The sequence below is a fragment of the Sebastes fasciatus genome, chromosome 3 (assembly GCF_043250625.1).
Source record: "Sebastes fasciatus isolate fSebFas1 chromosome 3, fSebFas1.pri, whole genome shotgun sequence".
Taxonomy (NCBI): Eukaryota; Metazoa; Chordata; class Actinopteri; order Perciformes; family Sebastidae; genus Sebastes; species Sebastes fasciatus.
The window spans coordinates 25124043-25139754 of NC_133797.1; the positions used below are offsets into that span (position 1 = coordinate 25124043).

General features: G+C 39.4%; 1 protein-coding gene and 1 non-coding gene across 2 annotated transcripts; one reads left to right on the top strand and one right to left on the bottom strand.

Annotated features, from left to right (window-relative positions):
- The first annotated feature begins 546 nt into the window (after positions 1-546).
- On the top strand, positions 547-618 carry trnap-ugg (transfer RNA proline (anticodon UGG)). Its single transcript has one exon. It is a non-coding gene; the product is annotated as a tRNA-Pro (tRNA).
- Positions 619-9676: 9058 nt separating this feature from the next.
- On the bottom strand, positions 9677-15272 carry rrp36 (ribosomal RNA processing 36). Its single transcript, XM_074629812.1, has 8 exons — positions 15153-15272; positions 13262-13674; positions 12263-12395; positions 12102-12168; positions 11903-12007; positions 11680-11754; positions 11385-11502; positions 9677-10418 (listed from the first exon to the last, which is right to left on the bottom strand). The coding sequence occupies exons 2-8, from the start codon at positions 13656-13658 to the stop codon at positions 10267-10269; spliced, it is 1047 nt and encodes a 348-aa protein (XP_074485913.1). The 5' UTR covers positions 13659-13674; positions 15153-15272; the 3' UTR covers positions 9677-10266.
- Between the last annotated feature and the right edge of the window lie 440 nt (positions 15273-15712).

Below are 15712 nucleotides of genomic sequence, written 5' to 3' on the forward strand. Positions count from 1 at the left end.
TTCTAGCTCTCATCCTGCCGACTTCAACACAGATTTGTTGTTCACAGTATAGCATTATCAGGGAAATAATACGGCGCCCTAGACGCGTCGATAGTGAGTTTACTGCGTCCCAATCACATTTTCAATCATCAACGGGACGCCGTTAGTCTTAAGCCCTGAACCCCGGTACCGCCGGCATTGTAGAAAAACGAGTACCATCGCATGTGGTTCTCGTGACATCCCTAGTTCCTGTTACCTGCTGAACCAGACGCATCTGCATCTGAAGAGTTTACAGTCTGTCTAAAAACTATGAATGATCCTCATTACATTTACCTTATTGAAACGCCACCATAATAAACATGTGTCTTTCTTTGGAGTTAGTTAGCTCCTCTCCAGGAGCCGTTTAGCCTAGCTTAGCAAAAACAATGGAAGCAGGGGGAAACTGTTAGCAAAGTTCCATCAAAGTGAAAAGGAGCACGACTTATTCCTTTATATTTCCTACTGTGTCCAATGTGATTCAACAGTGATGAAGTGACACTGTTTCATTGAAACAATGGAGCACTTCATGGCTCGTTGGTCTAGGGGTATGATTCTCGCTTTGGGTGCGAGAGGTCCCGGGTTCAAATCCCGGACGAGCCCAAGCAGTTCCTTTTTTCCTATGAATAGGAATCCACTTCTTCCCTGCCATTCTTTAATTTGATCCCTCCAGTCCTGAGAGTTAAACCAAATGGTGGTTAGCACTGTTTTCTCACTGGGTTTATATCTGCTGGCTGTCTCTCTGTGTGGAGTTTGTCTCGCTGTCTCTGTTTGAAGACATTGTTTAGGTGAACTTTGGATGTGAATATGGGACTGACTGGCCACCTGTACAGGTGTATCTTGCATATTTAATTTGGCACCACCTACAGACACACAAACTACATCAGCAGAAACGTTTTAGCAGACATTACAGTCCCTGCCCACTCTGTTACGTGACTCCTGAAATGCAGTGCAGAAACACAACAGTGACGACTGCTGAGAAACACTCTCTCTCAGCTTTGTGTGCTTTTTATTTCAACACTTTTCTCAGGGAAGTGTCTTTAACAGATTCTCTCCTTGTTTTACACGTCGGGTTGCGACGCGAGCGAGACGCTCAAACGAGCTTTCAGCACTCTAATGAACCATCTGGACCGCTTCTCTCTTGTTTATGGAGTCGTGAACAATTATGGCTACAAGAAGCAATCCATAAAAACAATTATAGAGCTTTAATACGACGTGTTAAAGCCTTTTCCCAAGGTTCAGTGTGTGGGTTGAGCCTTTTGGGTTTATTTTAGACACTCTCATTTGAGACAAGAAGATGGCCTCATCCTCTCATGACCCAAAAACGCCAGCACATCGAGTACATTCTTCTTTGTCTTTCTCCTCTTCTGCTTCATCACTTAGATATTACAAGTATTCCCACGTACATGCTTTTTGCATCATTATATGAACTTATTCCTCTGATTCAGCCTGACAGAGATGTAACCAAACCTCCAGGGAGTGGCATTAAACCAGTACTGATTACTCTGGGGGGCCCCCAGAATTCCCACAGGGGCCCCTGGGAGTCCCTCAAGTACAATTTGAGATAATTTTGGGACACCCCATCTTGACTGTGCTTCAGTTTCATGCATAAGACTTTTCTTTTATATGCTGTTTACAGTTTGTTTTTAGTTATGTGCTACTAAATGGACCTTGTAAAGAATTGAATCTCAATTTTTAAACCAACATGGATGAAAAAAGAGCCGAGAAAAAGTAAATTTGAACATCTGCAATTCTTTGACAACTGAGCCAACTCCATCTACTGACGAAGGTCATGTGATGTGATTGAAAGCTCTAGAACAGCTACTAAATGGACCTTATGATGAGAGTTTTTTTTTTTTTTTTCAATGGATTGCAACCCCTCACCTTTTGAGAGCCAGGTTGTTCTCTGCAGAAGTATCATGAGGTATAAATGTCTTGGCTCATTGGTCTAGGTGTATGAGTCTTGTTTTGGGTGTTAGAGGGCCTGGGTTCAAATCCAGGATGAGCCCTTGAAGAGAATACTTTGGTTGTCTCAAAGCAATTATTTTAAGTTTAATAAGATTCTTGATAACAAGACCCTGACACACCAAGCCGACAGTGGGCCGTTGGATCTTTTGCTGCCGTCAGTGAGCATCTGTCGGCCTAGTTCGTCTGAGGTTTTCGGGCGAGTCAGCATGTTGAATCGGCAGCGGAGCCCGTCGGTGAGAGAAATCTCTCTGATCGGCTGTTCAGCTTAAACGAATCAGTGCACGAGAAGAGAAACGGAAGTCAGGAAAGCAAGCCAACGAGTAAAGTCAAGAAGGAAAACACAGAAGGCTCTTGTCATTTTTCATCTTCATCTCATCTGATCATTCCAGTACACGGATATATTTACAGCGACATGGCGGTCTGGAATGAAGCTAAGCTTTATTTCATGTACGTAACATTTTACAAGAATAGATGACGCTCAATATATAGAGCAGTGCTTTGATCCTTAACATTGGGTGGCTGTGTGTCTGGCCTCTCTGGCCGAGCTTTCGCTGCGAGCCGCAGGTTTCCACCTAGCGTACCGTCCTTCGCACGGCGATTGCCTCATTAACAGCATGGTTCTCTTGTAGCATTGGGTTTAAATCCGAAATATTGCCAAATAGGCGCTTTTGCTTTTTCCCTTTGACACCAAATCCTCCGCCTTAGTCTTGTCTGTCAACTCTCTCTCGTCCCGTGTGTGAAATCTGACTCCTGCTACTCAGAGCTGAGACTCAATACGGAGCAGACACTTTCACTTTCAGTTTGTGGCGTCCGTCGTCCGACTATATATTGATAACACGGCGCTGATATGCGAAAATTAATTAAATGGGTTTATTTCTAATAAAAAAGCAAAATGACGGTGGGGGCGATGGACAAGTAATGTAATCAGTGTATGCCTGAAAACTACGGTATACGTGCAACTACGGTAACACCACCTACTACGGCAAGCCAACTCCTGAGGGAAATGTCTGTCTCTTTAGCTGCTAAATGCTTCACTATGTTCACCGGCTAGTTTCTGAATGTGTCTGTCTGCTTTTTGTTGCTGTGATCTGTTTTTTTCATTGGCTTTTTACAGCTTTTTCTCTGAGAACGACGCTGTGAGAGCTACGAGAGTGAACCAGAACCGTAAAGTTGTGGGCCAAACAGGTAAACAATGAGCTGAAACTCACTATAAAGCTCCGTAAAGCCGAGAGGAGCTGCAGATTCAGATGATCATTCTCTGGAGGTTCGTCGCTATGAGTCGCATTGTTATTATAAAAAAAATTAAACTTGAAATGATTAAAATTTATATTTAAACTTATATATTAAGTTGCTAATAAATATTATTATATTCATGTGTTTTACAGTGCATCAGCACTGAGTCTGCAGATTAAACCTGTTAGATTCATATCAGTCGTGGCTCACGCGGCACTAATAGGGATTAAACCAGCAGCTTTTCATCAGCAGCGACGGGATCGACACCGTTGGCATTTAGTCCGTTTTCACAGTTCCTCTGCATACAGACCTCCTCCGGCCTGCATGTGCCTGACTGACTGCCTCGCTATTCAACCCTCCTTTAATTAATTGTAACACTGCAGTGAAAAGGCAGCTCATAATCTGGTGAACAATGGGCGACAAATAGAGCAGGGACCTCGTTCACGCTGCCCGCAGCCACCGCCTTCAGCGGCTCGCTGCCAGCTGCGGCGGCACTCAGCTTTTCAACCATCAACTCTCATAATGAAGTGTTGAAGGACTCACACTGCCATCAGTCTGCATTGTTTCCCCTCCTTCTTCCCAAAGAAAACAGTCACTAAAGTCTCATTTGTTGCCACTTCTCCATGGCGGGCGTGGCGTTCGATGGAGCCCTTGTGTGTCGCTAAAAGGATTATGAGGGCTTAATTGAGTGTGCTAATTGATGAGACAGTGAATGGGGCTGAATGGAGCTAAGGGGCAGATGTGGTGTGAAACCCCTGGCTCTTTCTAAAGAATACAAATCAGCAGCAGAGGGATCTATTCTCCGCTCTCTATAACACTCAATTATCCCTTTCACACGGCGAGCAGGGGGCCGAGCGAACAGATGGTTTCCACGCTGAGAGCTGTATGGAGGCCATCACTGCATCTCCGGGCACCTTTTCTTCAGGAACGATGGGCTTTTTATTGGCTATTCATGACGCACAGGGTCTCAGTGGGAACAATGGACGACTAGAGCGGCCATGAATCGGAAAGAGAGCGGAGGTCTGGGTTCGGTCTTGGCGAGGCATCCGTTACGCTTGAAACTGAAGAGAAAGGAGAATGAAAACCGGGGAGGGCATGTTCACCTGGGGCGGAGGGGGAGTGTCGGCACACCGTCTGTCGATGGCCACTTCAAGTCAAGAACAATGATATCCTTCATTTCAAACTCCACCCAGCGATAAAATCCATCCTGTGTGAGCAGAAAAAACACCTGAGAGAGGGGAACTTCAGGGTGAAGTTTGTGTCCAAAGATGTTTTCATGTATCAGGGAAATTGTAGTCCACCATGAGTTTGGCAAAACAGTCTCATTATTTGAGAACAACACTTCCCAAAATACACTTCTGCAATTGACAGCCCTAAATTTTAGCTTTATACATTATGCACATGCAGAGTTTAAATGAAATATCCTCATCCGAATGCTGTAGAAATTGTAAATAAAATTGACTTGACTTGAACTCATTAAAATGTTTGAACCTTTATCTTTCTGTTTATCTCTGTTAAAATGATCAATTGTATTTTTATAGATAGAAACTGTCAGTGTGGAATTCAAATTCGAACCTTCGTACTTTCTTGGATTGTTGGAAGGTGACGGCCGTTAAACACCAGGGGCATTTTTTCATGCGATTATTTCGCACGTCAATATATATATATTTTTGTCATGAATACTTTCACACAGAACATGAATATTAAGCAGCAAAAAAACGACATTCATTTTTTCAGAGTGAGGTAGATTTTTCAGAGCTTTCACAACGTGAATAAAGGCATCAACCAATCATGTTGTGCAGAACGTGTTGAGTTGCATCTATATTTATGAAACAACAACCCAGAGGCTCCGTTGTCTGAACTAAATTACAAAGAATAAAAACAAAACAAATCCTTTTTGTCTGTGTGTATGGGAAATATAATATTGTTTTATATTTTTTGTTTAAAGACTTGATTTTATAATAATCATTATGTAAATAAGAAACCTTAAATTAATTAAATCATATAAGAAGCTCCTCTAGAACACACACACACACACACACACACACACACACACACACACACACTAACCGCTCCACAAGCAGCAACACTAAAGAGTCTTTTCCAACTTCTATAACACCAGCGACACAAAAGGCAAAGTTGGAGGGTGATGGACGGGTTTGGGGGGGTGTTTTGGGGTTGAATGGGTTGTATTAGCTCATGAATATAAGGCCCTGTATTATTGCCCCCCTCCTCCCTTGTGTGGGCCCCCACCTTGTCCTGTATTGTTCGACAGAGGGGTTTGTGAGGCGAGCTGATGGGATGAATGCCACCTGTCAGAGAGCAGAGAAAACAGGATTCAGTCAGCGTGGAGAAAAGCTCTGTGTTCCTGTTATACACCGCTAATTGACTTTTAGAGCTATCGGGGGCCTCAGGGTGAGAAAGAGAAAGAAAGACACTCTGTTTGCAACTAAAACAGCAGTGCTGATGAAACCTGTTGCAGGTAAAATCAGTCAGTTTGCAGAGATTTTAACAGTTTGTACCGAGTTGTTTTAATGTGTAAGTCACATTTTTTTTTTCAGTAACCCATGTCTTCTTTATTTCACCTGTTTCTTACAGAGAACCTTAAAAGAAGATCTGTTTAAACTAGGCCTGCACGATATGAGGAAAATCTGACATTGTTCAATATTGTGATGACGATATGACTTGCGATAAATAAACAAATGTTGAAGTGTGCATATTAGCTATACTTATACCAGCCCATTTAATAACGGGTTTCCTTAACTATCCCTAAATAATATGAATTCATCGCGTTTCAGACAGCCTTTTGCGATGTGTTTATCAATATGTTCATATCGCAGTGATGATGAAAATACGATTTTATCGATCAGCCCTAATTTAAACAAATTTTCAGTTGAATTTTAAAGTTTCCAGTCAGCAGAGGGAAATAAAGAGAACTACGCTTTGTTGCACTGAAAACTTCAGGTTTAAACCAGCGTGATCTCATGGGAAGGCTTTTAAATGGCATGCTACTTTCAAGGACATTCTGTGTGTCATGATACGCATTTTAATCTGTCAAGTCGTTTCATTTCACGTCGTTACGGTTATGTTTAGGCAACAAAACTACTTGGTTAGGTTTAGGAAAAACATCATGGTTAGGCTTAAATTAAGTACTAAGTAAAATACGTAACATAAGTTCGGAAAACACGTCACAAACGGCACTAACGTAACTGCAAAATACATCAGACTTTAACACGACACGGACACCGGTCTCATGGGTGAAAGTCCTGTAATCGTTTGACCCATCCACCAGTAGTCTCTCATTTTTTATATTACGTCACTTGCTCTTCCTCACTTACTCTGAGCTTCGCTCGTTATTGAACATCACTAGCTCTGTATCTCTCGTACTGTAGCATATACACGCGCATTGGTTTACATTGCAGTCAGTGCAGATTACAAGCAAAAGCCAGAACGGCGTTGCGAGAACGGCAACGGAGGACATGCCTACAGAATATGTGCATTACCACAGTATATAAGGCGGCATCCAGCGTTGCCTGGTATCCATTCCTCTTCAGCGATCACCGATTGATTGCCCATTGGCTGCGGTGTCTAATCCTTAGCCGGTCTGGATCACTGTGGTTAGGTCGATGTCGATGGCGCGGTAGGGCATATATCCATCGGGCTCCACCGACTGTACCCATAGAGTCCAGTAGAGAGCGGTGTGGGCCTGTGTGAGTTAGAATGAAGGTTACGATATTGTAACCCTAGTTCTATAAGCACAGGAAGAGCCCTCTACCAAGGAGGCCCTGCCGCTCCTGCGCCGCTCGCTGTAGAGGGCGTGGGATGCCACTTTATATGCTGTGGTAATGCACATATTCGGTAGTCACCTCCTGATTGCTACGTTTATGCAGCTCTCAGTGGGAGGAGTGTATTACCCATAGAGTCCAGTAGAGGGCTCCGCATGTGCTTATAGAACAATATCGTAACCTTGGATCTGTTTCATCACAGTAATCAATGTGGACATTTTTCTTTATGTGTTTCATTGACAACACGCCATCTACAGTATGACACGTCAGTGAAAACTCATTTCTTTCTAGTTATTTGTATTTATGCTGTTTTTGTGCACTACCCAACAGCAGCTTTCACCAAACTCTCAGAGGTGCATAAAAACATCATGAATCACATCGTCTCCCTTCCCCCTGACTGTTAAGCATGCTGATACTTAATACTGTGTTAAAGACATTTCTATTGTTGTCATTTATGGTCTGGTTGTTTCTGCTCATAATAGCTGTAACGACAGTAACACCCCTCGACCACAACTTCACTCTGTTAACTTCTGTTGTTTTAAAGGCTCATTTTCTATTTCTGGCTGTTTACTTGTTTTACTGTGAAAATGTGGCTTTCCAGTTTCTTAATGCTACAGGCCACCGTACAGAAATAAACTGCTGTTTGATTCTGGAAATGTTCACACACGCACACATTTTCCTTCTATATATGTTTTTATCAAAACCAATCAAAAGTATTTCTATAGCACATTTAAATCAACGTGAGCTGACCAGAGTGCTCTACAAACATAGACGGAATAAAGCAGGTCAACAGAGCAGACAACAAAAACATGCACATACCCAGGCAAAGATCATTATGCTTGATAATATTAGCTGATTTAGATGTTAAAATACTGCCCAATCATATTAATTTCTGATTTCTCCAGAAAAAAATACAAAACATTTTTGTTCTCACCCATATTTAGCTCACTTTTACCCGTGCCCATAGCCGTGAATTTATATTATTTTTTCTACCCGTTACAGAACTCATTTGTGGGTTACCTGGCCCAGTGCAGGACTCTGGTACATGGTACTTTTTTTTTGTACTGTACCACATAGAGTATCACCTCGGTTGAGCTGAGCCGACACTGTGGCTGCAGTCGAAAAGTCTTTTTTGCTTAGGAAGGTTCCTAACTGAGTGAAATGACCTGGAAACATCTGCAATAATCTGTAAGTAGCAACCATGATAAGAGCTGTTCAAACTCTAAATGCTAAGGAAAGATGCTTCAATGCTTCCTTACAGTATCTCCTTTAGCATAGGATACACTGGACCATCCTTTACCAAAGGAAGTGCAGTCGGATTCTCTTAACACCACGGTTGTCTTTTGTCCTTATGAATTCTCCTTTACATCTTTTCTTGACCTCATGACGTTTTCAATTGAGGTCAAGGAAAAATGGTTAGGAAAAGACCTTAGGATGTAATTTTTTGACTTTTCGACCGCAGTCTGTGACCCTGTTTACACCTGGCATTAAAGCAGCAGTAGGCAGAATATTTTTGGCATCATTGAGCAAAAATCCCATAATAACCTTTCAGCATATTGTAATTCAAGTGTTCTGAGAAAAAACTAGACTTCTGCACCTCCTTATGGCTCTGTTTTCAGGCTTTAGAAAATGTCAGGATATAGTGACCGTTAAAAATAACTTTTTTCAATCATATTTGCTCCAATTTGCCAATTACAGCTTTAAAGGGGACTTATTATGCTCATTTTCAGGTGCATGCTTGTATTTTAGGTTTCTATTAGAACATGCTTTAATGTTTAAAAAAACGCTCTGCTTTTCTCATACCGGCTGTGCTGCAGCACCTCTCACTCAAGTGTTTTTTGACTGATTTGAGTCTTATGTCCTATAGCTCCCCCTGCTGTTCATTAACCCACCCTGAACTCTATGTCCCTGTTGAGTCTCAAAGACTCACCGACGGACTACAGTTCAGATCTAACAGACTTCACAAAGTCGTCAGCTGCAGATATCTGTCTTTAACAGAACAAATTTGCTCTGCATTATGGGTAGGAGTGGCTGGGTGTTTAACACATAAACAACTTCATAAAACAGCTTCTCTGTTCTCACACACCACATTAATAAAGTGGCATTTACAGATTAAACAGCTCCTTCAGGATTTGAAGTCAAGACGTATCACGATTCGTTCCTCCGGACCAACAATCCACAGATATCAGCGTAGCTTTGCTGCTTGGCCCTGATGTTGCAATGGAACAAACAATTGACTTTCACTTCTTATCAATATACATTCTTTGCTGTTAGCTGCGAGACGTCGACTCAGCTGTCGCCATGATGAGAGCCGTGTGGAGGTAATAGAAATGCTCCGAATCTTACATTCAGCACCTTTAAAATAAATTAGAATCATTACATTGAAAAATATCCCTCACTGTGCTGAGCTGTATGGTAGCTCTGTTTGACAAGTAATGCCAGTTTCATAGTTTAGCTTGGTTTAATGAGTTTAGAAAGTAATCTTCACTTTAATTTTAATATATTTGTCCGTCAGGTTTTAAGTGTCAACACATTTCAGTTCTACTACAATCAAATGTGACACTCAATTTTATTCATGTCTTTTAAAATGAATTATAATGATTTCACGTTACTTTTAAGCACCTCAGATGCAAACACACAAAAACACAACATACACATATACCTTTATTTAAAAAAAAAAAAAAAAAAAAAAAAAGTTCAACATAAAATCAGAGTTTCTGAGGTGAAGCAGATGTTTCCAGTGATCACATGACATCTGGACAGCTGTGACGACTGGGCACTCAACTGATATTCTAACTTGGAAATTCGGTGAAAAACTTGAAAATCAAACAGACAAATTGATATAATATCTACTTGCTCACATCACAAACAGATATTTATCTGCAGGGAAACAACCATCAGCTTCTTTCTTCTAGGCAACAGTTAGTTCAGTGAATTTCTTCTGATAGAAGTTACATCTCTGTCAATATTTAATTATTTTAAACGACTCTCCTACGACTGAGATTTCAGTTTTTGTTTGCAGAAACAACCCAGATTCCACACTTTTCCTCTTATGCGTGTCCGAGCATCATTGAATGCACCAAAGATATTTTCCAATCGAGGATAATGTAACTTTGACAGTGAAATAAACGTGTCACCAGAGAGGAAGTCCGTCTTTCATCCAACACCATGAACCTCAGCTCCACCAGCAGGCTGAGACGGCTCATTACAGTCTTTTTTATTTCCATCCGGTTTCTCAGCAGGTTCTTCTTCAGGTGTTTTTGCATCACTGAATGTTGTTGTCCAGCAGCTGTTTGGGCAGCTTCCTGCGGTCCTTCCCGGCGTTCCTCTTCCTCTTCTTGCTCAAGAAGTTATCCAGTTTGCCGCTCTTCTTCAGCTCCTGGTATTTTTCAGCAAGCTGCAGTTTCTTTTTCTCGGCTGGAAAAGAACAACAGAAGATCAACTAAATTCAGCGTCTCCAAATCTGACACCTCAATGCTCAAAGAAATTAGATAATAAATCAAATTTGCCAGTTTAAAACAATTATGTGAACTGATTTCCATATTTCTATTTTTAAAAGCTCATGGAGTCACTGGAGACTTTTTTTTCACATTTTTAATAACTTTTTCTTGAGACAATATTTTAGCATCTCAAGATGACCTAGACGTCTGCCAACTCTTTGTCCATAAGTCTACATTGTATTGTTATTTCTATCCTGTTTACTTTTTTAAAAATTGATATATTTTTAAAAAAATGTCACATTTTCTTTTTCAATGTATTGATATTTTTACATCTTAAAGCATTTTATCTTCCTTACTGCCTCCATTGTTTGCTCTATTTTTCATATTTAAGTAACTGCATTTATGTGCTTGTAACACATTTTGAATGACAGGATATTAAAATATATAATTTTTATTTTAAAAAGCATCAAAGGTTTTTCCCTTCAACTTGAACTTTTATAAATATTATTCCTTTTATTTCATTATAGTCTGTATATTAAAATGCAGGGCTGCAACTATGATTTTTCCTGTAACTGATTAATGTTTTTACATTTTTTTTTTTTTTTAGTATAAAATGTCAGTTTCTCAGAGCTCAAGGAGACGTTTTCAGATGTCTTGTTTTGTCTTAAACCTATTATTGTATTCAGTTTATAATGATAGAAACCTGGAGAAGCTGCAACCAGAGAATGTTTTATGGTTTTGTGTTATAAATGACTCAAAACATTAATTCAAAATCATCACATTTTACTAAATCGATCAATCAACCCTAATTAAAATCTAATTGAAATGAAAACTTCAAATACATTCTTCTATACAAACAAACAAATCGAATTCCAGCTCTTAGTGCTGAAGATAAAGGGAACAGGTGTGTAAATAGAAACGTTTAGTGTGAACTCGCTCTTACAGTTCTTGATGAAGAACGGTTTTGCGCCCTGATTGGCTCGCTCTCTCTGCTGCCTCTTGAACTGCAGCTCTCTCTCTCTCTGCTGCTCTCGGTTCTTCCTCGCTCGCTCCTGGTTCTCCTGCAGAGAGAAGTCACAGTTCGAACCTTTAAAACCGACACCCTCCGTACACCATCACAGCGGGCACAGAGCTTTTATTGTGAAACACCAAGCTGGAAGAGTTTCATTACCAGCAAATTAACATCATTAAGTCAGTGTGTTATATTTGAGGCAACACTTTCTGTTTATCAGACTCACCATCCTCTTCAGAAGGAACTGCAGTTTCTCCTTTGTGTCGTTATTCTTCGTCTTCTTCAGCTTCTTCTCGATGATCTGCAGACAAACAACACGATTAGGCTCCTTTTCAGTCCAACACCCTGACGTAAAACTGTTTCTACGACAGTATGCAGAACACAGATGTTCTCTATTAAGTCCGGTTTGAACCAGCGACCTGCTTCTGGAGCAGAAATCATTGTCTCACCTCTTTCTCATTGTGTTTGATGTCGTTAATGAATTTATACGTCTTCTCAAAAATCTCAGGTTTGTATTCTCCAGACAGGTCGTCAAATCGAGGATCTCTCGACGTCTTGAGTTAAAAAAAACAACAACACAGAAACAGAATAATTTAAGTATTTATCAGAACACAGACTTGGTGTAATCTGCAGGTTTCCTTCACTCACTGGTTTCCTGACGGAGATGACCTTACGGAGGAACGGAGCTGGTTTCTTGGCTGAAATCTCCATCGGCCTGAAAACACAAACACACACACTCTTAAAACCCACAAGGAGGAAATGTTAACAGACAGAGAATCCGTCCGTAGTTACAGGATGAATCTGTTCACCTGTTCTTGTTCAGTCGTTTCTTTTTGCCGGTCACTTGACTCTTGTTGCTGCCGTATGCAACCTCGTTGTAAACTTTGGTTCCCACTTTGTTCTGCAGCTTCATGATGTCTTCAAAAGACATGTTGGAGAGTTCTGGGAGAGTCAGAGAACAGATGGTGGAACGTTTTATCGAGAGAAATCCGTCATTGTAACTGAACGTCAGCACTGGTTTGATAGAGACCTGCGCTGATATTAAACAGGAAGGAGTCACAAGTTCCATGAGTTACATTATGATACGTTCAAGATCAGCTCAGTGAAAATGAGCATTGGTAAGCATTGTCGAAGGTACATTCTAACCTATCATGATGTGTTCAAATGTAATCTTGTAAAATGTAGTTTTTGGCAAGAAACTTGAATAAATCCAGTTGTTTGAAGGAATGTTTTCACAGCAATATAAAATAGATAATAAAGAGAGAAATATGACCTGTTTAACTTCTCTAAGCAACTTATAATATAGAATTAAAACTATTAATGCCAATAGTTATTTTAAATCAAAGCAAGTATTTTAATAAAAATACAATCTTATTTCCTAATCATTTGAGTTGTGTGAATAACCACTATAGATGACAATAACAAAGTAAAAGGAGAACATTTAGAATTTCTCATTTCTCCCTTAATAATGTAATAAAAATAAAACGCTGACAGTGTGATAGTAGGTTGAATTTCAATGCAAGACAAGATGTGGAGTATTTTCTATTAGACAGAATGATGACCATTAAAAACACTGAGATTTGGGTTTGTATATTTCACTCTGTATAACTTCACACAATATACTTTGAGACAGAGTGGAAAAAGATGTTTCTTATTAACCTTAAAGGTTAAAACAGGATTTTAAGAGGTTAAGGGTCAGTAATAAGAACAGTGTAGCTTTACTCACCTCAACACTTAAATTAATTCACACTGAATACATTTTAGTTTGCTGTGTCGCTTTAGTGTTAATATTCTGCAGACAAACTCACCTTTCTTAATGTCGTCTCTTGTGTGGATCTCACCGCTACCACCAGCATCCTCTGGCTCTTCATCAGCCTCATCCTCAGAGGCTTCACTGTCTCCGTCCTCCTCTTCATCACCCTCAACCTCCCCCTCAACCTCGCCACCATCAGACACTTCCTCACCAACATCTGATCCCTCCTCGCCTCCCTCTTCTTCAGCACCACCATCAGACCCTTCTTCGTCATCATCACTGTCCTCTTCCTCTCCTCCATGGTACGGCTCTCCCCCCTCAACTCCTCCTCTCTCAGTGAGCAGGGCAAAGTTCCTCTCTACGTCAGAGTCTTCATCAGCGCTGCTGCTCGCCGCTGTATTCTTCTTCTTTGAGACTGCCAGCTCCCGCAGCTGCTTCTCTTTCCCCTTCATCTCGGTTTCTGTGATTCTGGAAGATGCAGACAGCAGAAAACAAGGGAAGTGTTAGTACTGATGGTGGTTTGGGAAAGGAAGTGGTTGAAGATGTTGAAATCTTGGTGCGCTGAGCCAAATGATCTGGCTCACTAAAAAGAGCTAATAATATATAATATAATAAATATAAACACTTCACCTCAGTGTGCAATTCTGTCACTGAGTATTGTCTGCTTTTCTTTTGATTTGTCTCATATTTTATATAGATAATGGTCAAATAAAAAATGACAATAAATAGAAAAAAATAATACATAAATGATAAATAGATCAATGATAAATCTAATTCAAATGATCAGAATCAGAAATACTTTATTGACTGACATTGGGGCGTTACAGTTGCTCTTATATAAACATAAAGACATGTAAGAAAATAGAAATAAAAAGATTATGTCACATGTACATTATGTGCATAATGTTACTATATAAACAATATATTTAGAGAAATATAAGTAAATAATAAAATAAGAAATGAGAATATATGAAATATGTACAAATATTTGCATTAAGACATGCAATATGTAACCACAGTGCAAATAAGTAAATACAAAATGCATAGAGGTAAATACAAATTGCCTAGAAGTGGGGTCTACTCCACTACATTTATTCAACACCTTACTTTGCAGACTCAGATTAATAATACAGAATATAAATCAACTAATAAATTAACTAATAAATATAAACACTTCACCTCAGTGTGCAATTGTTTTCACTGAGTATTATCTGCTTTTGTTTTGATTTGTTTCATATTTTATATAGATAATGATCAAATAAAAATGACAATAAATAGAAAAAATAATACATAAATGATAAATAGATCAATGATAAATCTAATTCAAATGATCAGAATCAGAAATACTTTATTGACTGACATTGGGGCGTTACAGTTGCTCTTATATAAACATAAAGACATGTAAGAAAATAGAAATAAAGGACTATGTCACATGTACATTATGTGCATAATGCTACTATATAAACACAATGTATTTAGTGTGTAATGTGTAAAAAAAAAACAGGGTATCGTTTGATTTTAAATATGTTAGAGTATGGAGACGAGTTATACTTGTATTCGGGATAACTCGTGCTCAGTGGTGAAGCAGATTATTTTTAGAAATGTTTCATGTTTTGTTTTGTTAGCTTGCTCTCATAGTCTCGTAAACAGTGTCAAACTCGTGTAAAAAAAAGGTAACTTTGTTGAACAATGTCACTAATTTATAAGCCGAATTAACAACTAGACTGTAAGGAAACTTATAAGCTCCCAATTACTAATTTTGATAACAAAATGCCTTCACTAAAAAGGAAATAATCTTTAAATCGGAAGATTTTCAATTGAGTTTGGCGTGACGTTATCTTCAGTAGTGAAAGCAGCAGCTAAACTAACATTTCCTCCACATTACGAGGGACACGAGGTTTTATTATCACTCTACGATGGTTGAGGTAAAATAAACGTTGATTTACCTGAAGATCAAGTTGTTATTTTAAGTCCTGTTTTGCGGAGCTCTTATTATCCACGTGTGTCTGCAAGTATCACTCCAGGAAGATAAACACAGCGCTTCCGGTTTCAAAATAAAAGTCCCACTAGGTCAGGGGTCAGCAACCTTTACTATTAAAAGATATTTTAGGGGAAAGAAATCCGTCTGGAGCCGCAAAACATGTGAGCATTGTGATGAAGGTAACACAGTTTATAGTCTAAGTATATAGTATATAAGTCTAATGCAGTGAGGGCCAAAGTACAAATGTAATACGGAGTATTAGGGCCACATTGAGGGAAAAAACATCTGAGATTTACAGAATAAAGTCGTAATATTATGAGAATAAAGTCATAACTTTACGAGAAAAAAAGTCGAAATATTATGAGAATAAAGTCATAACTTTGAGAGAAAAAAAAAGTCTTAATATTACGAGAATAAAGTCATAACTTTACGAGAAAAAAAGTCGTAATATAATGAGAATAAAGTCATAACTTACATTTATTTATGTTTATATAAGAGCAACTGCAACGCCCCAATGTCAATCAA

What these genes read in the sequence shown, in the direction of transcription:
- rrp36 (XM_074629812.1), bottom strand. Translation starts at nt 13,658, where the DNA reads ATGAAGGGGAAAGAGAAGCAGCTGCGGGAGCTGGCAGTCTCAAAGAAG. An exon ending in AGTTCCTTCTGAAGAGGATG is followed by an intron (nt 11,503 to 11,679) that starts GTGAGTCTGATA and finishes TTCTCTCTGCAG; the next exon opens with GAGAACCAGGAGCGAGCGAG. An exon ending in ACCGTTCTTCATCAAGAACT is followed by an intron (nt 10,419 to 11,384) that starts GTAAGAGCGAGT and finishes GTTCTTTTCCAG; the next exon opens with CCGAGAAAAAGAAACTGCAG.